Source organism: Adiantum capillus-veneris, chromosome 9, assembly GCF_014529385.1.
Source record: "Adiantum capillus-veneris isolate H3 chromosome 9, ASM1452938v2, whole genome shotgun sequence".
Lineage (NCBI taxonomy): Eukaryota > Viridiplantae > Streptophyta > Polypodiopsida > Polypodiales > Pteridaceae > Adiantum > Adiantum capillus-veneris.
Window position 1 is genome coordinate 100,090,355 of NC_140939.1, and position 27,675 is coordinate 100,118,029.

Here is a 27,675-nt window from a genome sequence, read left to right on the forward strand (position 1 = left end):
CGAATCTCTCTCTCTCTCTCTCTGTCTCTCTCTCTCTCTCTCTCTCTCTCTCTCTCTCTCTCTCTCTCTCTCTCTCTCGCGTGCGCGCGCGCGGGGGCAAAAAGTAATGTACATTATCTACATGGTAAAGGTTCTCACAAGAGTTCTATGAACTCCTGTATCCACTTCTGCTGATCTTTGGTCATGGTTAAGAAGTCCTCTAATAGCCTAGTCTTAATGAGTTGCCAAGGCAATGTGTTGGACACGAAGGAGCTTTGATCAAACATCATAGAGTTCATTGCACTCCATACCAATGTCAACATCTATGTCCTTGCCCCATCTAAACATTGCTGGAGACCAGCATTCTCCACTTTCTCCACTTTGACAAGACAAAAGAGAAGTTTAAATTTTGTGATTTTAACTTGCCAATGTAACATGCATATATCTTGCAGACAACTCCATTAGGATGACACCATCGGACAGTTCAAAAAGATATGCTTCATAGTCTCAATGCATTGCCATCTATGGAATAACCCATCACATACCTTTTCCTTCCAAATCAACTCCCCGATGGGCAAGGTAAGAGAAGGTTGAGCAAGGGTTTCTTCTTTAACCTACATCACAAGAATGTCCAATAAGGCTTTAGGAGAGGTAGCAATGTGAGGTTTGGCTATTACATCACTAGATTGCACTTTATTTTATAAAATATACATAATGGTACAGAGGGTGTCTCAGGAATGGAGTACTTTTTTACTGTTTCAAAACATGACTCAATGTCGAATGAGTTACCTATAGATATGGCCCTACCTTCTCATATCAATAAAGGAGAAACATTTTTCCAAGACTGGACAAGCATGTTAGCATAGAACAATAGAAACCACACATTTTAACAAGAGAATCTTTAATCCAATGCAAACATATTCCAAATCCCATGAAAGTACAACGAAACCTTATCCATCAGTGACCACAACATTCTGGCCTAGCATGTATAAAAGGGAAGGATATGTTTTAGGAGAGTAGCTCTCTTGGCTAACATATGCATTTTGAAACTACATTTAGATTATCATAATGCTCAAACAAAAGGAGCCCATACCAAGCCTAGGGACATTATCAACTCGCTCCAAGAGCACGAGAATAAGATTTAAGACACAAAGACTTCATGAGGATATGTTTTTGCTACACCATCATGGAACCCAACAAAGAAGATGTGCAAACACTACAACCAAACATTCAAAAAATGTTACAAAGTCAACCCTTGTGTGCACTGTGGTAAAAAAAACTATGAGTCTAATTGGTTTCTATACAAAGATAAAGGCAAATTCAACATCGACAAAACTTTCCATGGAAGATTGTTCTTAAAGTGCATATCGTTTTCAAAGACTGTAATATTTCTCATAGATCATGTGAAGAAGAGAAAGCATACTTTGATTGAGACAAAAAAAATAACACATGCATATAGAGAAGGGGGGGGCGCGCGGGGGGAAGGGGGGGGGGGGGGGGGGAGAATGTTATCTAATCGGGTGTGGCTATGCCAACATTTATTTTTATCACATGGATATGTTGTTGGTGCAAGTATGCCAAAGCCTACAAAGGGGACCCTCACACAGAGGGAGGGGGATAGCAATTTTGAGTCACCCCCTCCCCTCTTCCTTTTTATGTGTATCTATAGGGGTATCTTCCCAAAACATCTAATCTCTTTTTCTTTTACCATTACACCCTTTGGTGTGGGGGACACCATGATAGATGCCAAGAGATTTTTTTAGTTTCATAAAAGACAAATATTGGGTGCATGTGTGACAAATAGCTTAGAAATAAATTGATAACGATGAATGATGTGACCACTATCTTGTCCAAGCTTGATTTTGGTTTCTTTTTTAAACATGAACTACATTTTTGCATCATTGATAAGGATAAAGATGCATACTTGATAAAATCTTTATGTTTGGCATTATAAGTAGATGGAGTGATAATTGATCCCTTATCTTGAATTTTATACAAGAATGGGCACCTCAAAAAACCATTTTGATGAATCTCATATACACGGTCTAATTTTGTAGAGCTAAGAGAGACCTCTCTACAATGTCTACACACATATAGCGTGCTATGAGAGTCCTTACACATGAGTTGTGTTTGAGATAGCATAGGCATGTCCATGGGTACAACCAATTTAGCTATCATTGAATGCTTTTTCTTAATAGTTGTAGTAGCTTCAATGGAATGATATCTTACATGAGGAAGAGAAAAGAATTCTTTCATAACATTCTCAACAAAAGATTGCATCACACATAGCCATAATGAAAATATCTCAAGAATTCTATAGTTGGATCGAAGCATCTTTGATGTCCTCCAATTCATAGTTCTGGCATTATTTTAGCAAGGATTTGGGCATTACAATTCCATCATTGCTATCTATCATTTCTTAGATTCTATTCTTCTAGAATAGCATCAAAAAAATTAAGACAAATCCTAAACCTACCTAACACAATGATGCAGCCGTTGTGTGTGTTGTGTGTGTGATTGTAATAGAGAGAGAGAGAGAGAGAGAGAGGAGAGAGAGAGGAGAGAGTGAGAGAGAGAGAGAGAGAGAGAGAGAGAGAGAGAGAGAGGAGAGAGAGAGAGAGAGAGGAGGAGGAGGAGATATGACATGCCCTGCTCGAGAGGTGTCCTCCCTGGGCTACGGAGAAATGGCTTCTCCTTCTCCCTGCGTCCAAGCTCCTGCTGCTCGTGATACACCCCGCGCCTACACGCAGCCTGCTGTTAAGATTGGGCTCACATCGTCTACATCTCAAGTCCCTTCTTGAACAATAGAGCATGTGTCCGCCAAAGTAATTTAAGCTTAACCCTAATGCTGAAGCCACATCGTCTGTTTTGGGGGGTGAAGATGTATTATTTGATTCTGCGTCTATGTCTGATGATTTAAGGGACTCCATGATAGTGGACCCTACTGTCCAAGGGCAACATAAGGTTGTCTTGAAATCTGCTACTGTATGGAATCATGTTAATGTGTTTCAGAGGAGAGTTCTCGTGATGTACCTTACAGGGAAATTGCCCAGCATTAGAGATGTTGTTGGGTTCATTGACCATGGGTTTCGTCATATTGTGGTGGACAAACTATTTTTTTTCTGGTTCTCGTTTATTTGAGGTATTGTTCTTCAAGGAAGATGATCAAAAATCTTTTTTGACATCGTCTAATGTTATTCTGTGTGGACAATTAGTCGTTCATGTCCTTCAATGGTGACCAGTGAGAAAAATCAAAGAAGAGGTCATGAGAAAATGCCCGGTTTGGGTAGAGTTAGTGGACCTTCCTTCTTATTGGCCTCTGGGAAATAGTCACCTCCCCAGGTAAAGTTCTCTTTAGCCCCACCATTGATTGTTCTAATAGAAAAATGCCTCTATGCTTTGGGAAACTGATAAAGTGTTCCCTTAAACATTGGAAATTGAAATGGAGGATGTAGGCAAAGTGGTTTTGTATATGAAATGGGGAAAACTTGGTTGGCTCCTACTTTCGCTGTGGGAATCTAGGTCACTTCTCTAAGAATTGTTCTACACTAAAGGATGGCTCAGCTGAACTCATACCATCTTACACACGTAGCTCATATGGCTAAAGTCTCTACACTGTGTCAAAGGAAACTTGTATAATTGCAAGAAGCAAGGAAATCATTTAGACAAATTGACCTGCAAACAGTTAAAAGATGTAGATTTTTATGTAGAATCCATGCATTGAAGGACTCCAATGATGTGTCAAAGGGGTTCTTCAATAAATTGAAATCCAAGAGGAAAAGAGAAGTCATGCACTGTCTGCAAAAGGAAGATGGTAATGTGTTGGATAATCAGATAGAGATGATGCACTTTTGCGAGAAATTTTACACTCAACTGCTAAATGGAAAGGCTAATGACACTTTTGGAAGGTAATCTACTGTTGAGGACATGCTTCAAACTGTGGATGCATGTACTGAGTAGTCTGATGGAAGGAGGTTGGGATTACCTTTTGAGATCTCTGAGATCGGATATGCATTGTCAAAGTTGGGTAATGAAAAAAAACACCTGGACTTTGTGGTATTTCCAAGGAAATTGTGGTTGCCTTCTGCGATGAGGTCAAGGACATCATCATGTGTCTTAGAAACTTCTCTTGGTCTGCTCGGACATGGATCCCTGTTTGAAACAGGGCCTTATTAAGCTGATTCCCCGAAAAACTTTCCCAAATCAATTGGGGCACTGGAGACCCATAACAATGATGGGCATTGTCTATAAATTGCTAGCTAAGGCATTAGCTATCAGATTGAACCCTCTCCTTAGAAAATTCATCCATAGGGCTCAAACTAGCTGCATTAGTGGCAGGTCTATTTTTCATAATATTCTCTTAGTTCAGATAGGCATTGAGCATGCTCAAAGATCAAAGTAAGACATGGTACTATTGCAAGTGGACTATGAGAAATTCTTTCACACAGTGCAATGGGACTTCATTGCCAAAATTCTTGAGAAGATGGGGTTTGGCCCAAGAATCATAAACTGTATCTTCATGCTGGGTAGAGATGCATGGTCTGGGCTGTTGATAAATGGGAGAATGTCTAGGAAAGTCCCAATCAGTCATTTTTCTAGAAAAGGTTGTCCACTTAGTCCCTTGTTCTTTGCAGTGGCCACTCATCCCTTTTTCTGCTACCTTGACTCCTTGGCTCAGCAGTAGGTACTGTAGGGTCTATCTACAGGTTATGGTCAAATGTTGGGGCAAGGGTTTGCTGATGACACCTTTGTTTTTTTAAAGGCCACTAATGTGAATGTATCAAGATGTATGGATGCCTTGAATAAAGTCTCTATTGCTTCTGGTCTAAAAATCAATATGCACAAATCAACTTTGATAGATGTTACTGTGGAGAATTTTCATGCACTAATATGGGGGGGGGGGGGGGGGGGGGGAAGGTTACCAAAAGGGCATATCTTTAGACATCTGGGATATCCCATTGGTGTGAATGTATCTCAGGCTGACCTACAGCAGTGGGTCCTTACAAAGGTATACTATTAAATTGTTTCATGGCACTATGAGGAATGGCCTCTCCATGTGAGATTGAGAATTATTCAGTCTATATTGTTGCCTTATCTACTATTTTTTCTGCCTTGTATTCCATGGTCTAAGAGAAATTTAAATCATTTAACTCTGCTATGAATAAATTCCTGTGGAATTGCAAGAAATCATCCTCTATTTGGGTGGCTTGGGATGTGCTAGCTTTGCCTAAGAACATGGGAGGTTGTGGCATTCTTAATCTGGGCTTGCAAGCTATTGTTAGGAGGGCTACCTTCATAAAGTATATGATGCAGTCTGATCAAGATTGGGCAAAATGTATGTGGGCCATGGTGAGAGCTTCTCATGTTTGCTATTTTCATGGATGTTGGAATTTGTCTAATTGGGATAAACTTTTTACTCCTGCACCTATTAAAATAGGGCATGACATTTCAAATGTGCTAGTTGTGTCTTGGAAGCAAGTGTTTGCTGTGATGATCTGGCATGGTAGAATGAGATATACGGGTTGTTCTTTATTTATTGAAAATGTCTTTTGGAGCTATGTATTCAGAAAGTTACCTGCTAAAGCCATAGGGAAAAAGTCCCTTTCTCTTTTCAAGAAGGGCATTTGCTCTATTGGTAAAGTTGTGGACTCTAAGGCTTGTTTTAAAACTTTTTTGACAGCTAGAAGACAATTCGGACTGCAATATGGCTTCAGAATACCTTGGCATATACTATGTGCCTCTGTCAATCATCTGCAAGTTCCCATCAACAGTGAAGATCAAGACAAATTCAGAGATTGGGCCTTTCCTGCTTCTCAAAAGAACTGGTGGACTACCCAAACTAAGGACTTCTACAGAGCTTTGCTTCCTCCAGGGACAGTACATGACAGATGTAATAAAGTATGGCATGTGAACAATGACAAGGATTGGTGGTCTCAATTGTTTATCAGAATTTGGAATTGTAAAATGATTTTCAAACTTAAAGTATTTTGGTGGAGATGTATATTGGGGGGTCTCCCCACTGCTGATGTAATGCTTTAAAAAAAAATTGGAGATGGTAAATGTCCAAGATGTAAGAAAATTGAAACTATTACACATGTGTTTTGGTCCTGTGCTGTCACGTAGCTGAATGGTGGCAGTGGGTAGAATTTGGGTGGCAATCAACTTGGGGAGTCAGAACCTCTAAGTTTATGTGTACCTTTGCTTTGCTGTCCTCTGATGATGATGCCATGTCTTTCTGTTTATGGTCTTTTAATGTATGATTTCTGTGGATTATCTGGGATTTGAGGAACAAGGCCATGTATGAAAAAAATTTCCAGTTTGCTAGATCCTTTCCTCTAGAACTCATCAAAATGAGGATGATGGAAGATTCATTGTCCAATCAACCAAGATGATATGAGGAGGAGATGTACTTGGCTTATATAGAAGATGTAAATATGTAACAAAAAATATTCATTAAAAGAGAGAGAGAGAGAGAGAGAGAGAGAGAGAGAGAGAGAGAGAGAGAGAGAGAGAGAGAGAGAGAGAGAGAGAGAGAGAGAGAGAGAGAGAGAGAGAGAGAGAGAGAGAGAGAGAGAGAGATTTGGGTGTGTTTGTAGCGAGAGATATACAGAGAAAAAGTCTCCTTCCAACTATGTTATGGGTGTCCAAAGAGCTAGTTTTTCCCTTACAATATCCAGCAAGTGGAAGATACCTCCCCCCCTTCTACTCGCACTCAAGCTCCTTCAAATACAATGATACATCTAGGGGTTTAATGTCTCATCTTGATTCCTTAGATGGTGATGAGGAAACAATAAAAAAATACTCCATTCTTGAGAGACCCTTTGTAGCGTAATGTATATATCATCAGAAAAGTGGAGTTTAGTGATGTAATAACCATACATCATATTGCTACCTCTCCTCACGTTGTAGCTAAAGAAGAAACCCTTGTTCAACCTTCTTTTACCTAGGTGAAAATGCGGAAATAAAAGTCAAATGATCCTAACAGAGCTTCCATATCTCTAGCTGTACCAAGAAAATTAGTAATACTTGAAGTGTCCTAATTTTTAGGAAATTGTAATGGTTTGCTAGATCAAACTAGGAAAAGTATCATTAATCATTAAAGGACTCATTGCAATCTTCAACCTAGTTTTATCTATTCATTAGAAGTCATAATCGATGGGATCCAATAGAGTACATCTTGAAAAGAGACAACACCACCAATCACCAATAGTTCTATACAAATTACTACGTAGCTAAGGGTGGTTATAACACTGGGATATCCAACAAGTACAATTTGGAAAGAGCCAACACCACAATCCCCAATAGTCTATATAGGCTACTTTTTAATTGGTAAGGGTGTTTCTATCATTGTGAAATCCAACAAGTACAACTTTAATGACAATATAGTTCATAAGGCTAACATGCGGAGTTTGATTGTTGTCACTCTAAATATCTACTTTTGACTTCACCATAATAAAACACACCTATATACAATGTTGACAAAAAAAAAAAAATATGATGGGTCTGAACGATTTCAAATTGTATAATCATTATGGTGTCACGTACAATGGCATCATGGAACTCTCCATGGTATCAATGGCAAACGTAATGTACCACGTCTTAAGAAATCATTATGGCATCAAGGAATGTAGAAATGCATCTTAAAAGCATGCCATGAAGCATAAGCAAATAAGAAATCCTGATGTCAATATTAGTCAAACAACCTATCTCATACCTTTATACACTTCTCATGAGACAAGAATATTATTGTCATGGAATCAACACGAACGTGATGTACGATGTCTTGAGAAATCAATATGGCATTGAGGAACATATCCATCTATCATAAAACTTTCCATAAAGCATTAGTAAATAAGAAACCTTGATATCAATATTAGTCAACATGGCATCAACAAGATACATAACATTTGAAAGATCTACAAGATCTCTTTGAGCCCTTTTCTAAGGACACATATCTGTAGAATATTTTGGTTACACATACTAATTAGTAGATCATGACAATTATTTCCCTTTTGTATTCATTATTATAAAAATAAAACCAACATAATATCTCTCAAAACTTTACTTTAAGTTTTGATATAGCAAATAGCAAAAAGGGATGCTTCAGACTGGTAGTTTCATGAGGACTAGAACATGCATAGAACTTGAAGAATCGATGACTATACATGCTCATAGGAGTCTTATGAGGATCGACGACTATATGTGCTCGTAGGAGTCTCTTGCATGGGATCGACAACTATACATCTCATGAGGACTACAATGTGCATAGAACTTGAAGGATCAACGACTTTATGTGCTTGTAGGAAAATTCAATATGCATATCCATTTCATATCACTTATAACTTATGAGAAAAGATATAGATAAGGAGAACATTCTAGTGCTGCTCTGGTTGAAGTCAAAAGCAATATATAGCAAAGTCTATATACGGGTCCAAAAACTTTATAGCTGAGCACAAAAGAATTTCAGTGCCAAATCGAGCTAGGAAAAGCATATGAATAAGAAAAAGCTACAAATAGCATGAGAAGATCGAAAGTTTTGCGGAAGCTAGAGCTCTACTTTTCTAAAAATCTATGTTGACCGCTCAGATACCATAGCCTGGCTTGATTATTTCCAACTTGTGCTTCATCTACGCTCAGACCTTGGTAGTGTTGCAATTGGCCATGCTTTTAGACTCTACAAATGGTGTAGGCCACCTCAACATAAGATTTACCAAATACAAATTGGTCTTTTGGGTGGTACAAAGGGCGCAAGCCCGACTTAGAAAAAGAATAAGAAAATTATGCAAGGAAATGTTATAATTGCTTCACAAAACATCAACGAGGAAATAGTTGTCACCACAATGTACTATTGTTGTTGCTTCAAGTGCCTATGAGCTAGCAGTATACATAGCTTGCCCTTGCAATAGACCTAATATTCGCCTACGCTACATCAAGCTACACCCTGGCAGCCTAGAAGAGAATATCAGCATGTGCTAGCATGCCTCTTGCATCCTCATGCCCACAACACTTGCAACCATCTTGCAATCTTATGCCACAACAAACATAGAACCTTATGGATGCGACAACAACACAACCATAAAGAAAAAGAGCATTAGGAAGAGAATGGGGTCTAGGAGGGCCTCTTTATTTGGCAGTTTAAGGAAGTCAAACCTTTAGTATTAAGAAAGTAATCAAAGGAAAGCTTTTGAATTCAAACATGCAAAATGGCTAGTTTATTTGAATTCAAAGTTTCCCCCCAAAATGGAATTTAAAAATCTAGCCGGTAAAACCATACCATGTAGCATATCTATGGAAAGAGCTCGACGCGTAGATTGCAGATCTATGATCTCCACTCAAATTTTAGAACATATGTGGGAGTAATGGAAGGCCAAAAAACATAAATTTTTCAACCTTCTTTTTTTTTTTTGGGGGGGGGGGGGGGGGGGGGGGGGGGAGCGCATCCTTTGGCCACTCTTGCACATCTCTTACACACCCACCATTCTTGCATGCATGGGGTACACCTACTTGTCAAAATGTTAATCATCTCCATAAGCTCATGAAAAATAAAGAGGCCCTCCTACACCGCATCCTCTACCTAATGGCTTAAGTTGATAGATAATTTGACTTATCTTTGGCTCTGTTTTGTGTGATAATTCTTGTGTTGTAGTGGCTTTCTCCACACCTTGTTTGAAAGGTCCAGTTCATGAGATTGATTGTGATGAACTTTTGATGGTTGTGTCGTGAAGCTTCGTGAGCAGCAACAAGCCCTGTGTTGGATGGCCTACGCACAAACCCTACCTTGTAAGGTCCAATCTGATACCATGTGGACGAGAGAGAGAGAGAGAGGAGAGAGAGAGAGAGAGAGAATGGCAAGTTAGGTCTTGCAAACGTGGACGAATTTGAGTGAAGATCTACTCGAGTCGTGCTCTTGCACCTTGCAAATAAATGGAAATGCAACGTCAAGCTACTCTTGACTACCATGTAACCTCCCTAACTGTTTTGGATCTACCCTCTTTCTTTAAACTAGACCCTAAAGCAATTGTTGCTCATGAAGTTTTTCCAATGTGCTGCATAAGTCGACCCTGCCACCATGTCTAACTTCCTTTAAGATGTCCTTACCCTTGACATTGAAGTCATGGGAGGGCACAAAGTATCCTAAAGTTGTCCGTTGTTTGTTCTCAATTGCTTGTGTTTAAAGATAAAGTTGTGGTGATGTATTTTGATGGGAATCTCCCACCAATCTCGGAGATTTCTGGCCAAATCGATAGGGCCTTTCAGTGCCCTACGGTCAATAAGATATTCTACTCATTGTTGGGACTCTTTGAAGTTTTATTCTTCAAACCTTTAGGTCAAGAGTCCACTGTCGTGATGTGTGGGCAAATAGTACATATTATTCCCTGGAAACCCATTAAGCTCATTAAAGATGAGCTCCTGAGCAAATTCCCTGTGTGGTTTGATCTTGTAGGACTCTCCACATTTCTCTAGACATGCATTGGAGAGATGGAAAATTCATTGTGAAAGGTGTTTTCTACACCTACTATTCGCTGCCCCAATCAAAATAAGGCATGCATCATGTGGCAAATAGATCAAAAGTTCCCAAGTACTCTAGAGATAGAATTGGAAAATGTTGGATGACTTGTGATATACTTGAAATAGGGTGATCTCGCTCGGTCATGTTACCAATGTGGTAATCTAGGGCACTTTTTGAAAAAATTTCGTACAAGTTTTGCTGCATCTCAACTCATACCCTATTATCCTCGGAGTAGAAATATGGTTCCACAAGAATAGATTTTTGGGAAAAATGTGTCCAAAGTTCATAAAGAAAGGGTGTCTACTGTCACCCCCAGCTTATGCAAGGACACCTGGGGGTACGCAACCACCCAACCCTAGACCTTTGTTTAGGCCCAGTGTGGGGAGCAACATCCCATCATTCTCAAACAATCCAAAACCTGAGAAAGACAAAAGAGTGGTAGACTACTGCACAAAAGACGCTCTAATCAAGGGGTTTCTCCATATCACCACACTCTCAACCGTGGTAAAACCAAAGGTACATCATTGCAGTAATCCATGCATGAGTGGATCAATGACCACAACACTACGATTAAAAAAGGACTATACCCAAGAGGAAGCGTCTAACCTTCGGGTGCTATGCTCCCGTACTTAGTGCTTATATACATGCATAAACAAGTATATATATATACACATAAATATATATACATATATGTAATGTAGCCATCGTTTTGAGTAGAGATAAAGAGTTATGGTTGTATATGTAAATGTAGCCATCCTTTTGTGTTGTGCGCAGTGCGAGAGTGCTCTTGCTTCTATAGAGTGCTATGAAGAAGAGCTTCTTTATAGTGCTTCTTGCACAACATCGCTTCACAGTAGCTCCGTGTTCAAGGGATTACTTTGCCTCAATTTTGAGGTACGATATCGTTAAAAGCTATCCAACCTAATGCCTATTTGGTGGAGAGAAAGAGATGGGAAGAGAGATAGAGAGAAAGATAGAGAAGTTAAGGAGAAGAGAGTAGAAAGTAATTTCCAAGGGTCTGTCGACATTACGTAAAGAAGGTCTTTTTCATAGCACCCTACAGAAACATGAGCATACCCGCACTACGCACATCACAAAATGGTTGCTTTGCCTACAACCATTGCTCTTTATTTCCCTATTTCTTTATCTTCCTCTCTCTCTATCTCTTTATGCCAACAGATATCTCTATTTCTCTCTCTCCCTCTCCCTCCCTCTTTCCCTATCTGTTTATATCTCCCTCTTTCTCTGTCCCTCTCTCCTCTCTTCTCTATCCCTATCTCTCTCTCTCTCTCTCTCTCTCTCTCTCTCTCTCTCTCTCTCTCTCTCTCTCTCTCTCTCTCTCTCTCCCTCTCCCTCCCTCTTTCCCCTCTTTCTCTCTCTCTCCCTCTTTCCTCTCTCTCTCTCTCTCACTTCTCCATCCCTATCTCTTTTCTATTCTCTCTCTTCCTCTTTCCTCTCTTCTCTATCCCTATCTCTCTTTCTCTCTCTCTCCCTCTTTCCTCTCTTCCTCTCTCCCTCTTTCTCTTTCTCCCTCTCTATCTTTCTCTATTTCTATCTCTTTCTTTCTCTTTCTCTTCTCCCTTTCTCTCTCTCTCTCTCTCTCTCTCTCTCTCTCTCTCTCTCTCTCTCTCTCTCTCTCTCTCTCTCTCTCTCTCTCTCTCTCTCTCTCTCTCTCTCTCTCTCTCTCTCTCTCTTTTTCAAGGGGATACATCATGCTGGTATGCGCAATTGTCCTCGTGGTTTCAGAGACACGGGTTTAGTATAGAAAGATTACCCCCCTTCCAATACTCTCTTGCGGCTCTATCACTGGCAATTACACGAACGGAGATTAATAAAATTATCCGTCAGGATCTTATATAGTTGGATACTAAGAGGACATGGGTAGACCCTACACAAGAATTGGGCACGAAGATGGACGACTACAAAGCAAACTTCCTACAGCTATCTGAAGATGGATTTGTGATTCGCCCGAGCTATATGGATACCCACCTATATCATGGTTTGAGATGTGCTATTGGTCAGATTCGTACATCCTCACACCAGCTGGAAATTGAATTTGGAAAATTTAGGGGAATCCCACCTGAGAGCAGAATTTGCAGGTTATGCGGAATGGAGCCAGAGACCGAATTACACTACATATGCCATTGCATCGTATACTATGAGATACGTGGGCGTTTCCATTGCCTATTTAAAGAAGCCTTTGGACCTCTAGATAGAGTCACACAATACCAAGATCAAAGATGCTTAGGCTTCTACCTACTGGAACTACATCGGCACAGGGATAAGCTAATGAGAAGACAAAGAGCACTACCGCCTCAGAGGCAAATCACAGATTTCTTCGGATCGAGAGTAGTAGAAGTGGAAGGAGAAGCAAGAGGCCAGCAACCAGCACAAAGGAGTACCCACATTCATACCAAAGGCACCCTCATTGGCAGGATGATTGAGCTTAGGAAATCGAGACGACCACGACCGAGATGCAGAAGCACACTTCACCAAAGGAGACTACAACAAAGGATTAGAAGCATTCTAGACAGACACCCAGAATGCTCCTAAGAAGTTTATTTAATACTTTGGATTTAGTTTCACATTTATTTTCACACTTTCACACTTTTCACACTTAGTACTTTGGTACTAAGGTACCCAGACAATGTAACAGATTCACCATTTTTGTATCACTTTGGTCTCATAGGTCATTCTGGCCTTTTGAAGACGTTAATATAACATTTCATTTCTTTCTTCTCTTTCCCTATCTCTCTCTCTTTCCCTCTTTCCCTATCTCTCTCTATTCCTCTCTTTCCCTCTCTCTATTTACTCTCTCTCTCTCTCTCTCTCTCTCTCTCTCCCACTCTCTCTCCCTCTTTACCTCTTTCCCTATCTCTCTCTCTTTCCCTCTTTCACTATCTCTCTCTATTTCTCTCTCTCTCTCTCTCTCTCTCTCTCTCTCTCTCTCTCTCTCTCTCTCTCTCTCTCCCTCTGTGCCGTTTTTTGACCTAGTAGATAGAAGTTCACTCTTTTGATCATAACTTCTTTATTTAAACTCCGATTTACGTGATCTATAGCAGCAATCAAAGAGCACAAAGCCCTATACGCATTGATGTAAATATAGAATTTTTTTGAGCAATGAAAAGCTTTGCTGTAATAGCATCTTAAAACTAAAAAAACTGTCAAAACTTTGCGTTTTTGCTGCCGACTTGAAGGCAATGTTGGACAAAACTGGCAACGGTGGAAAATCCACACTCGCCATGGAGAATGATGCAAAATATCCAAGAAATTTGGATGCTAATCCAACCACATCTTCTACAACAACAGAAGCAATGATCATGGCTTACTTGATCTCATTACAAGAAACAGTCAACAAGCAAGGTGAAGAGTTGCGTGCACTTGCAATGGAGAATGGCACTTTAAGAGTTCTTGTTATGGAGAATGAGCACCTCAAGAAGGTTCTTGAAATGCAAACAACACGCTTGGTGCATCTTGAGAATGAAGTTCAAGAATGTAAGCGCTCTCTTGTGGACATGAATGTATGTAAAGAGCGCTTGAGCAAAGTTGAGAGTGATCATGTATTGAAAGAGGAAACGATAGATACAATACAACATGATGTATGTGAGATGAGAAATACATCCAAATCATGGACTGATATATGTAGGGATAATGTGGTTTCTACATCTCCTATCATACAAGCCGTTGTTCAAGCAAAGAATGTAGAGAATGTGGACACTCAAGAATTGCAAGAATGGCAAAAACACTCAAAGAACGTCGTCATTCATGGAATCAAGGAGGAAAGCATGGAAACACCCCAATCTCTTGCGGTTGCTATTGAAGAGGTTTTTGCTACACACTTTGGCATGCCTAGAATCATGTCTTATGGTGCACATCGAGTTGGAAAACAAGGAGTCCCTTGCTTCGGAGAAAGACCTATTGTATGTACCATGGCTGATGAGGTAAAGAGAAAGATCATCCTTGACAATAATTGGATCGACCTCAAAGGAACGGGGTTGTAATGTATATGAGGATCGCACACTTATGCAAAAAAATGTATGTCGCAAAGCATATGCGGAAAGAACCAAGAAGGTTAAGGTGTCATCTCAAGAAGAAAAGTCACTTGAGGAGGATGCAAGCCCACCCAACAAATAGGGACACATGATCTATGAGACCAACTCACGCTTGCGAATAAGCTTTTGGAGTTGTAACGGCTATCCATGGAATGCGCGAATTGGCATTGATGAGCTTACCAATGACTCCGATGTGATACTTCTTGTCAAAACATGGGAGCATGATGCGCAACGAATTCTCGGATTTGACAAATATGATGTGCCTTCTTTGATGTGGACCGAAAATGCAAAGCAACGTAGAGGCCAAGGAGGCATATCATGTATGATCAAAAAGGGTTTGACGGATGTTTCCATTGTCAAAGAAGATAAGTATAAATGCTACTTATGGCTGAAAATCAATCCACCCAATGGTCAAGTCATGTTTGCGGTTGGTTGCTACATTCCTCACTATGACTCCAAGTTTTATGCTCCCTTGGATATGGATAGAGATCAGCCCTTTGTTGAACTAGAGGAAGACATTGCTCATTACAAGGACCAAGGTGGAGTCATTGTCTTTGGAGACATGAATGCTTGCACAAATAGGTTACAACACGACACACAACAAGTTGACATGCCACATGTCTCAAGAAGAAGGGATGACTCATACATGTATAATCGAAGTTCTAATGATGCAAAATAATTGGATCAGTATGGAAAGTCACTTCTACATATGTGCAATAGTACTAGAATGCTCATTGCAAATGGTGTATCTTTATGGCAAACCACCAATGACTTTACATGTAGAAAGCACAATGGTGATAGTGTGATCGACTATATGTTGTTTTCGGAAGCCACTCTAGAATGCATACAAAGCTTTACACTTGGTGAATGGAATCCGGAATCGGATCATAGGATGCTATGTATTGACCTCAAGTGTGGTAAAAGACCCAAGCATGTAGCCTCCAATCATGACGTGAATCATTTGTACCTACGTCTAGACCTCAAACAAGCACTTATATATGCTGATATGGTGGACCAAATTTTAAGCATGACAGAGCATCAAGAGATCCCAACATTAGAATGCAAGTGGAAAGTTTTCAAAGAAGTAATTTGCTCTTGTGCGAGGGAATGCTTTTCGGTGAAACATATGTCTTGCAAAAGATCTAAGAAAGGTAGCACCAAGAAGAAATGGTTTGACATGGAATGTAGTCAAGCCCGAAAACACTTGCTAAGGTTGGATGCAAGAAAAGACAAGGAAGGTTACATGGAACATTCACACACATACAAAGCACTTGTTCAAAAAAAGAGGAGAAGGTGGGAAGTAAAAAAAAAACTTCTTTTAGCGCAAGAGAAAGCACATGCATGTGGCAAGTTTTGGCAAAATCTAAAACGCAAGCATGTTAAGAGCTTTGGTGACTTGACTCTTGAGGATATGTAAAAGCATTACAAGAATCTCTATGAGCAACCAAATGTTGATAAGATGGAGTGTTGTAGCTCCCTTCCATTTATGACTCCCTTCTTTACTATTGAAGATGTATGTTGCGCGCTTGAGAAACTTGCTACCCACAAGGCAGGGGACCTTCAAGGTGTCAAGGCTGAAATGATTCAATGGACAAGCAAGAAAACACGATATTGGATATGTGATATGTTTAACCTTGCACATCAGCATGGCATGCCTCATGATTGGAGTGAAAATTGGATCAAACCTTTGCACAAAGGAGATATGTAAACAATGTGAACAACTATCGCACTATAATGGTTGGTTCTTTGATGGAAAAGTTATTTGGATGTATCATGGAGATGAAGATAAGTGAACGGGCTGAAAAGAATGACAAAGGTGCACTAGGCCAAGCAGGTTTTCGAAAGCATCATAGCACTATTGATCACCTTGTCACTCTTCGAGTTCTTATGGAAGTGTCTTGATTGAAAGGAGAAAAGTTGTATTGTCGCTTTGTGGATTTTAAGAAAGCTTTTGACATGGTACCACGAGGAAATCTTTGGAGATGTATGCAAAGCCTTCAAGTTCCGAGAGAATTTATGCATGCAGTCTTTTGCATCTACCAAAAAGTGATTTGTCGACTACGTTGTCGGGCTGTGACACGTACATAGTGAGACACATGCTACAAGAGTTATCTTGTAACTTTTTAGATACATAATTATATTTCATATAATGTATATATGCATATCTAAGTATAATAATAAGCTTTCTATCTCATCCTATTATCTCAACGGTAACATATTCTTACTTTATCGTCAAAAAGTAATATTGAAAAGCATTAATAGCTCCGACTCTTTATCTTGGGGCAAAAAGAATTGATTCTTTTTTTCTACTATCTCATTATTATCTCACACCCTAGCTAGATCCTATATCTAGGGTAATTTCCAATATATATATATATATATATATATATATATATATATTCTATGTATTTTTCTTATATTTCTTTTTAAATAGCTACTAGGAGGGAATCAAATCCTAGTGGGACATTAGGTGGCATGATTTCAAAGATACACTTAATTTAATGTATTATTGCAAGTATGATTACAAACCTTTTTCAAGGAGAAATTTCATGCTTTCATATTGCATGAGGTGTCCATTGAAATCAAATGAAAGTCTAGGCTAAGGGGACCACAAGAAGACTTTTGCTGCCAAAACTGTATCCTATTTTGATGATTTTTTAACACAAGGTTCCAATCCGAATTGGAAAATACATATAAAATGGAAGTCGTAGGTAATGAACTGAATTTGCTGTCCATATTTTTACTTTTTTATTTGGAGCCACGTTTGAGGAGATATGATCAAAATATTGGACCGCAGTCTGCCCACATCATGCAGGGACAACTCATTTCAAATTTTTCCAGTTTCTGTTCTCACTGGCTTTTCTCTTCTCGTGTAAACCCTTGGGGGTTCCCTTCACCTATAAAAGGGGACCTCTTCTTCCTTGAAATCCATTCAAGCCATTGATGAGAGGAATTCATGAGGGAGTGAGTAGTAATGCCTAATTGTACTTAGCCATTAACATAAGCCTAAGCCTACACTTTCTCCTAGAGAAAAACTAGCCATTCTTGTAAACTATCCTTGGAAGATCAACTCTAATCGAAGAAGGTCTTGGACTTGGTGTATCAATCAAAGTTGAATTCTTTCCGCTTCTTGTTTCTCCATAAAAAATTGTGCCGAAGGGTTTGACAAGTAAGATGTGTTTTACATTGATATTTTGTTGATTTCTTGTTGTTTTCTTTTTCATCTCTAATCCAACATATATATATCTAATCTCATCTCCTTAACAAAACCTATCTCTCTCACTCTTATAAATTCATTCTTTCTACAAATTCTAGGTTCTCCTTGCTACAAGTACATCTCTCCCTGCAATATCCTTATTGCCTACGAGCAAGAATAGGGCTTGGAAGGGAAACTTCTCATCTCTTCACTTCTCTATCTATGTTTCTCACATACTGTCCTAGATGAATAATCCACATGATGAGAATTTCTATCGCTTCCACTCTGTGCGATCTATTAGAATTAACGTATGGATTATCCGTAAAATACACTTTCAACAAGGTATAATGTTTTTCGTTGGCCCAGAAAGGCTCAATGAAATACTTCTTTCACCGGATCCCATCATACTACCTCTTATAGACTACAACTTTTCTTTTGATATAAGTGTGGTTATCTTGCTATGAACCAAGAGGATTTGTACACACAACTAATCCCAATCACTAGACAAAACATATATATTATGGTTAGCACAAAACTACAATTCCAAAGAACAATTCGTAGCCTGTTTGGTCGGCAAAGATTGAACGCCATTAACTCATCTATTAAACCTTTCATATTACCCATGATACGATATGACCATAGCCTTAATGTTTTCATCTTTGTGTTGTTTTGATATTCTCATTTGTGTTCTTTCTTTGTGTGTGTGAGTGCAAGAAAGAAAGAGTGGGGCTTCTTTGATTACACTTCCTTCCAAACCCTAGTCTTCATGGCATCTATGGTTTAACTCCTTCATATAGTTTTTTTTTGGAGTTCTCTCACAAATTCTCACAGCGAAAAGCCCGGTGCTTTCCTGGCAAGACCGCAATTTTCTTGATATATTTTTGGTGAACCCAACGCAAATCTACCAGGGTGCGAGTTTTTGGGTAACCATGGGTGATCATGTTGAGAAAAAAGGTATGCATTTTGACCCAGGAACAATGCAAATTTTTCAAGCATTTGTAATGTTCATGCAACAACAACATGCCACTAGAAGAAGGGAGATTTCAACAACTAAGGCCATACAAGCGGTCATCAACAGGATGGATCTGTTCAATGGAAAAGATGTAACCAAGCACTTACACGAGTATGTGAAGGAGATGGAGCTACATTGTGTGTGAGAAGGGGAGATGATTCAAAGTTTTGAGCTAGTTGTTGCTCCAAAAATTAGGGAACATGTTAGGGAAATTAAAGATGGGCATGGGAGAAATTGGAAAGAACTCAAAGTAGCTTTAAAGGAGGAATATTTCATGGAGGACTCTGAGAGAGTGACCAAAAGGAAATTCTGAGAATGGGTAGTCGATCCAAAGAAAGGACTATCAATAACAAATCTACTTAGGGAATTTGAGCGGCGCTATGCACAACTCACCAAGATAGAAAGGGCCACACTAGATGCAGAGAAGACAGATCTTTTCTTACAAGCTGCATGTAAAGAGTTTCAAGAAAATTTGGAGCTTCTTCTTGAAGATAGAGATGCTGAGCAAGGACTAAATACCGACTGGAATGAGGTTGAAGGTGCTGTCTCATTGCTTTCCAAACGACAAAGAATATGGTACAAGATGGTAGTAAACGCTACAAGTCCTTCAACCTCAACTTCTGACAAAATGGTCAAGCCTACTTTTATATCTCCTAAGTTTGATGAGTCTATGCTAGATGATCTTGTGAAGGGAATGTGTGACTTGAAGGTGAAGCTTGCAAAGCTTGAAAAAAAAGACCAACCATCAGGGCCACTATCTAGGAAAATACAACAGCGGAAAGAAGGGTTTGTTGAAAGATGTATTTGGTGTAATGGTACAGAACATGTAAAAAGAGATTGTGATGATTTTAGTGATGCTTTGTCTAAAGATGTTGTCTTTTTCAAGGATGGTAAAATCCACTTAAGAGAGACAGGTATACCCTTGAGAACTAACTTTGGGAAGGGGGGAATGCAAGCCTTAGTTGAAGATATGGCGACTACCCATGCCAGCTCTTCAGTTGAGGCAACTACTTATGGAGTAAAAATTGAGCATCTTAGTGATGAAGAGGTGAATGACCATCATGGTCAAATTTGGCCAAATGTCATGCAATTAGCTAAAAAGGAAAAGCTTACAAAAGAGGCTCTACATGAAGTAGGTGATTGCATACTTCTAGAAACAAGATAGAATGATCCAGTGGACTCATTGTCAATGCATGCCTACATTACAAAATGCCAACAAAATGAGGCTATTGTAGAAGACAAGCGCAGGTGTGAGAATGCTGATGAAGGACCATCAAAAAGAGCTTCTAGAAGTGGGGGAAGAAGTGACTCAATGCCTTCCCAAACACCCCCGACACAAGAAGCATCTCCACCAGAAGTACTCATGGAGGAGTCTACAACATGAAAGAAGAAAGAGCCAACAAAAGGTAAGACAAAAGGCCCAACTTATAAACTACAATCTAATATTGAGGTTGCTACAGATTTAAAGAAAGTCTTGGAGGAAAGGATCTTGAATAGAAAGATTGAGTTTACTCTAGGAGAGGTTCTTGGCATTGCAAAGCGTGAATTTCATGAGGAGATCATTGACATCATCAAGAGGAAGAGGAAAACTCTTGCTGAAGTTTCTCGTCCACAGGTTGAAGGGGAAACCTTGAAGACACAAGGGATGCAACTACAAAATAAGGAAGATGATGGAGCTGTGGTAGGATGATACCAATCCAGTGGGAGAGTGAAGCAAGTGCATTTCTCATATGATGATGAAGAAGTTGAAGCTATTCCTAGGAGCTACTATTCACGAAGTCACTGGGCAAGAGCTACTACAGAAAATTTGGTCAAGGTAGGTGACCTTGAAGAGCCATTTGTTGCCTTGATTGACCATGGTTCAAAAACAAACATAATGTCAAAGAGTCTCTACAACAAGTGAAAATGGCCGATGGACACAGATCATGGCTGGATGGTAAAAGTGGCAAACAATTCATCCTGTGAATTGTATGCAGCATGTCCAGGTGTGAAGGTGACAATAGGTGATGTAAAGATTGACCAAAACTTCTTTGTACAGGAAACATCTTTATATCATCTCATCCTTGGACAACCCTACATTGTGGGAGTTCGAATGGAAACAAAGGTAATGGATGATGGTTCAACATATGCTATGATACGTAGCAAAGATGGTAAACGAACTGTCCAATTTCTCACAGCTTGTGTAAACCATGAAAGAAATCGTGACAACCTCAGAGAACATCCTCTACCAAAGGTGAGCAAAGAGTTTCATGATCATAGAGAAATGATGGGCTTCGGCCAAGCACCATTGTAAAGCGGGATTGTAGTGGTACAAAAAGGAAAAGGGTCTCGCCTGATATAAAAATAGGTGAACTTTTCAACGAACTCCTTGGTAACAAGGAATGGATCAGTATGTTTTACAAAACTTGAAGATTTGAAGAGATGTGAGAGGCAATATGTCCATAATGTACAAATAGGCATGAAAAAGAGTGGGTTTGTGCGAACAAGTTTCTTTTGTAGATACTATGGGTGAGCTTGATGCTATAATGGGGTCTAGTTTGCATCTTGAAAATGAAGTTGTTGAATTTTTCTCTATGGAGATGTATCAGGTAATAGAAGCCTTTAAAGAAAACCAAACAGTTGGCCCAGAAGTCCATGTTGAAACTAAATACAAGAGTGTAGCAAAGAAGGTGAAACCAGTAGCTTCACCCTTACTACCCAACAATAGGGAAACGATTGAGCAGGCTTCTTTACAACCAAGTTTGAGGAATCCTAAAAAGATTGGGCATACCTTCACAAAGGAGTCTTTCCAAGAGTTGCAGATTGGTCGTGAGGAGTTTCTAACACAGGAGGAGACAAAGTGCTTCAAAGAAATTCTTTCAAAGCATGGTAAGGATTTTGTATTTGAGCCACATGAGATAGGAGGCGTTGATACTTCTATTGTAGCTCCTATGGTAATCTTCACAATACCTCATGTGCCTTGGAATCTGCAACCTATTCCGGTTTCAAAGGCTCATTTGCCAAAGTTAGTAGAGCTACTGAATGAGAAAATCAAAATGGGAATCTTGGAGCCTTCTTGTGCTCCATACTCAAACAGGTGGTTCACAGTTCCAAAGAAGAAAATTGCTTGGGGCTAGCTATGTGCTCATATATTCCAAACCTCACTGTGCCATGCAATCAAGATGCAAACTTCAGCTCAAATATTGGGTACTTCTAGACACCTCAGCCAATTGGTGGTCATCACCTACAAAAGTGATCTATATGCATTTAACCCCTAAAACTTAAATACAGGACAGATGTAACAAAATATAGCAAGTACATTACAACCAAAGTTGGTGGACTCAAAAGTTATTAGATATCTGGATTAGTGTTTTGAGTGGTGTTTGTTGATATTATATTTGATTGCATTAACTTATTAGTTTGTGTTTTGACACCCTTGACTTTAGATCAAATTTTGAGCATATTTTGTTGTAAATCTTAGTAGAGTGTCAATATAATCATATTTATGGGTGTCAGTATCTAGCTGCTATCAACATCAATATATATGCTTTAAAAACAAATTGACATCAATGAATCTCTTCAACTCACCCTTCATCGAACATACCGACGATGTGAGTCAAAGTTGGTACCTAATGAAAACATCAATCTTGGAACAACCTCGTGTTTTGTATATATTGTGTGCACATCCACTATATATATATATACCTATTGTGAGTATTCAACACACTTTGTGTTGAACTATATATACAATTGTTCTATATATAGCCCTTATGTACCTTCTATAAATATGCATGCTCTTTTTTATTTTATCTCACATGTTTGTATTAGAATTTTAAACAATATAAAAGACCTTCCTTTTAAAAGGAGTAGATCGATTTTCTCCAAGGTTCTCTTTTAATAGGTTTCTCTTAGAAATTTGGACGTGCATAATCAGGACGGATCTATACATACATTATTCATAAAAAAACCTTGCCAGTCTTTAGCATCCCATTTCATTGAACAAGTAAATTGTTGAGCCAACATGGGCTCACCCCACAACAACAACAATTTCAACCTAGATGTCATCTCATGGCACAACAATACAAGAAGTTTGTGGTATTCTATTGGGCCAAGTTGGACATCACATCATAACAACAATGGTGCACTCTGGTTGTCATCTCACGCCACAATAATTTCCACTTGATATCAATGCTAGTAGGTAGAGAGTCTCAAAAAGAACATACCAAAAGTTTTGTCAAACACTCTTTGCTAGTCAATCAGTCTGTTCCAAGAATTTCTTTCTTATTTTATAACCAAATTCCGTGTTTCTAGGGGTAAATCCTATGCTTCAATCAATGCTTTTCTTCTTTTGACTCTCTAGAGTCATGTAAACAATGTATGCATACCTTAAATGATATTTCTAACATGTGCAACATCCATAGTTGGTATCTCCTTTTCTTGCTCCATTGGTTCCACCAAGTTGTTAGGACCAACTTCATGATCATTCATCACATTATCTCAAACTCTTTTGCAAGGTTCCATAGGTACTAGAGTTATACTACTTCATTAGTGTCTTTAATTTTCTAAGGGTAGCCAATAATGCACTAACGGTATTAGATGCACTCTATAAGCCTCAGGTAGTTTTCTTTATTTAGCTCCTTAGTTTTATAACTAGCTTTAGCATAAATACCTAGCTTATATAATTGTATAAGCTAAATAGGAGCTCTAATATAAACCATAAGTAGGTCTAGCTAGGAGCTTGCTACCATAACTATCTCATAATCAATCAAAATAAAATTCTAATTTTTTCATCCAATTTATGTATGAAAAATATATTTTTGCTTAGAATAATTCAAAAAATTATGATTCTAGGGCTATCCTAGTTATCTCTAGTTTTTAAAATAGAGAATTAGTACACCTAAGTTCTTGGTATTTCTCCTAGCTAGTTTTTTTTCCTACTCTTACTTTTAGTATTGTTTTTCTTCCAACAAATGGGAAAATGCCTCTAAAGCTCGTGATGACAAATTGGGCAACTATTTGGGAAGATCACTACAACAACAATCCGGCTCCGAGTACTCCACCAAAAGGTTAGTCAAGGTATTCCATATTTTTAAGGTTTTCATATTGGAAGGACATAAAAATACAGCACCTCTTGGATCCCATGCACATATTCAAGAATGTAGACCACACCTCGTGGGACCACATTATTGGCAAGAAGGACTCATGAGGGGGGCCCTGCCTTTGCTAGTCCACGCCATGTCCCCAATGGGAATATTGTGCTTCCTAAAGTGCCACGGATGCTAGCCAAAGAAGAGTTGGACCAAATGAAGGGTATCATTGCGTTAATTCGCACACCAACAGGATACATGAGGTGTTTAAAGGGAGCTTTCACAAAAGCGAAGAAAGGTGGAAGCGTCAATTGTATGGGTTTAAGTTCCATGATTGGCACAAGATGCTTCAACTAATGTCCATTTCTCTATTCTCTCTATTGTTTGTTTTTTTAGGAAACATATAATTTGTGTGTATGGTTTTCTCTCACTTTCCCTTCCTCTAGTATACAGTGTAGTTCATTATGTCGATGCGTATATGCGTATGCCGAGACAAGAAAGTCATGGATGCTATTTTTAAACTTGGAGAGCTAGTAAGGTACACCACAAGACTTCACTCAACTACATTTTTTTATGTACACAATAACCTCAACTAGCACTTAGTGTATTCTTGTGTGTTTTCTTGCAACTTTGTGAGCTCCAAGGAAATTGAAATAGATGCTATCCCAGCTGCTTAAACACTTGCATCAAAAACTGTGTATGCCATTGAGGATGCATTTCCTTGATCGGTTATTCTTAGGAAAATACACCTCTTGGTTCACGTGGTTGAGGAGATTGCTATATGTGGAGTAGTTCACGCATGATGTATGTTTTTTCTAGAGAGGTTTTTAAAGACCCTCAAAGATTTTTGTGTGTCTACGATCTCAACAAGAGGCATGTATAGCCAAAGGGTGGATCGTGCAAGAGGCATTTGTTTACATCTTAGCACAAGCTGATCCTTCAATGCCTTGCATGTGGTCAGATGAGGAGGATGCAAGGATGACTTCACACTTGCCAAGTGGAAAGGGAAAATTAATTAACATGGATATGATCATGAATCTATCCCGAGTGTTCAATAATTTTTTTATTCTTAATGCAAAAGTTATGACCAAGTGGATGGACTTGTGAACAATGGCAAAGGCAAGGTGTTTGCAAGAGAGAGAAACATGGAAACAAGTTCATGGAAGAAGGAGGGCACCCCTAGTGCCTAGACACCTTGCATGTTTCCCAGCTCTCATTAGTGCACACTGGATTCATGAGAGAATGACCGAAGAAAAATCGTGCGGAGAAGACATCACCAACAAGGAATGGAAGTATGCAGGAGGCTATGTACCAAAGGTAGAGTACTCATATACCTAAACCTTATTGTATCGTTTTTTTCTTGATTTTATAATTGTGATTGCTAAAAGATATTTTCCTATTTTGTAGTGCCTTTCCATTAACTCGATGTGGTCAAAGGATCGTCACTTTCGTACATGCCACATTGACGAGCATAGAACCACTATGGACTGTGCCATCATGGGCAACTTTGACACAGATGGTGATGAAGCCAGGGATTGTGGAATTATTGAAAGAATACTAAAGGTTAGTTTTAGAACCTTTTATACCCTCATCTTTGAGTGCAAGTGGTTTGCAAATGTGTCTAGATGGCATGAGAATGGCCTCTACATGGTGGACTTTAGTGTGCATCACACAAGGAGGTATGGCAGTTTAGTTTTGCCACGCAACTGTGAGCAAGTGAGTAACTATCTTTTTTATTCTTATTTGCTTGTAACATAAATTATACCAATGTTACTCACTTTGAGCTTCTCTTCAATAGATCATCTATATACCAACAATCCACCAACCAACACTTTGGTTTGTAATTCCCATAACACCTTGAGGGAGAACCATTTTTGCCACTAATGAAGTGGAGACCATCTTCGACCCTCTTTTACCTCCTACTTTGGATAAGGGGGAGACAGAGGAGAGGGAGATCGATGATTCAAGATCCGGAAGTCGCAAGTCTTAGAGGGTATGACTATGATGATGATGCCGAACTCGCACATGATGAAGCCATTGCATCCAAAAGGACAATTTTATTTCTCTCTTATTGATTAAAGAGACAGCTTAGAATTGGATGAAGCTTCTTCTAGGGATCTTTTGGAAGATGAATCATAAACATTCTGTATACTTTTAAGTTATGAAATTTTTTGGTCGTGTCATCCGTTCATCTCTCTCCCTCCCCTCCTCCTCTCTCTAATTTTGTGAAGCATGCTAAATTATGTTAATCAAGTGATAGTGATTAGTTTAGATGTAATCAAGTATAATCTCACATAGCTAACTATTGTTCCATTTTTCATATCTTTTTTTTCTAATTTGAATTTTTAGGCACTAAATTGAGCTTCAAAAATAAATAACGATAATTTTTGTGGCAATAACAGGTAACTGTAGCAATAATTAGCGCAAAAGTAAATGCAATAATATTTGAAATGAGAAAAGGCCCCCTTCACCCTCCTCTCGCTTTCCTCTCTAGTTGATTTTGGACCTTCTCTCTACAAAAAGCGGCAAAAGGCCGCAATAAACAATTAGAGATTTTCATAGTGATGTATGTTTTAGATTCTATGAATCACATATTGATGATACCTTGGATATGAGAACCATATAGTATATACTATGAAAGCATGAGGAGTTCCTTTAAGCCAATGTCATTTGGCATAAATCAATTTGCGACAGTGTAATAAACATAAACATTCAATCAATTATGCGCCTCTATCATTATCAATGATGAGAGAAAATGTAAATCCTATTCAAGAAAAGAAACTAAAATCAAGCTTGAATAAGGAGTGGTCACACCATTTACAATTACACCCCATGTACGAGATGCATTAGAAGGGCCTTTTGAGGTGTGTTATGCAACATAAGAGATCAAGTATCACTCCATCAAATTATGGTGCCAAACATAAACATTCAATCAATTATGCCCCTCTATCATTATAACTGATGAGAAAAAAAGATAAAAAGTTTATTAAAGAAAAGAAACCAGAATCAAGCTTCAATAAGGTAGTGGTCGTAGCTTGCATTGTGATCAATGACTTTTTGGGATAATTGTGTCTCGTCCAGATATTTGTATTATATGAAACTATGGAAAGATTTTGGTATCTATGGTGCCGGTGGGGTAAACAATAAGAGAATAGAAAATAAGTACTTGTAACAAGCAACATTCGCTACAGCCTACATATTCTAACAATAGGCGTGGAAAAACCCTAACTATTTGCGTTCAAGAAGTTATATACACGTGGATACATGGACGAAGTTTATATGTATGATGAAGATCTCTTCAATGTGTCCCCGTTGCAATAATATTTGAAATGAAAACATCCCCCTCCGCCCTCCTTTCTCTTCCCTCTCCAGCTGATTTTGGACCTTCTCCCTACAAAACGCGATAAAAGGCCGCTATAACCAATTAGAGATTTTCAGAGTGATGTATGCTTTAGATTCTATGAATCCCATATTGATGATACCTTGGATATGAGAAGGAAATAATACTATGTAAACATGAGTAGTTCCTCAAGCCAATGTCGTTTCGCATAAATTAATCTGTGATAGGTTCTGATCTCTCATGACTTTCAGCTTTCGATGCAATTTTGATAGCGATGATGGGGTTTTATTGCTTCGATCCTTGGTGACTTAATGCCAAAATCATGAGTTGGAGGACATTGAATATGTTTCTATCCAATGATTTATGGCTGCGTGTGATGCAAGATTCCGCATTATGGAATAATTATTTTTTCTTGCTCACGTTGGATATCAATATGGCATGGAAGCCACTACAATATTGCATGAGTTGTGTTTGACTCTTAAATGGTTGTAGGCATTTTAGAGAGAGTTCTCTTAGCAAT

General features: G+C 38.9%; 1 protein-coding gene across 1 annotated transcript in view; it reads left to right on the forward strand.

Moving 5' to 3' along the window:
- The window catches only part of LOC147450892 (uncharacterized), a 49,122-nt gene extending 22,809 nt beyond the window's left edge, over positions 1 to 26,313 (forward strand). The window contains exons 6-7 of the mRNA XM_086520544.1: positions 25,223 to 25,378; positions 26,218 to 26,313. Of these exons, the coding sequence (XP_086376670.1) occupies positions 25,223 to 25,378; positions 26,218 to 26,313 (252 nt within the window). The remainder of the gene's footprint in view (positions 1 to 25,222; positions 25,379 to 26,217) is intronic.
- Positions 26,314 to 27,675: the final 1,362 nt, after the last annotated feature.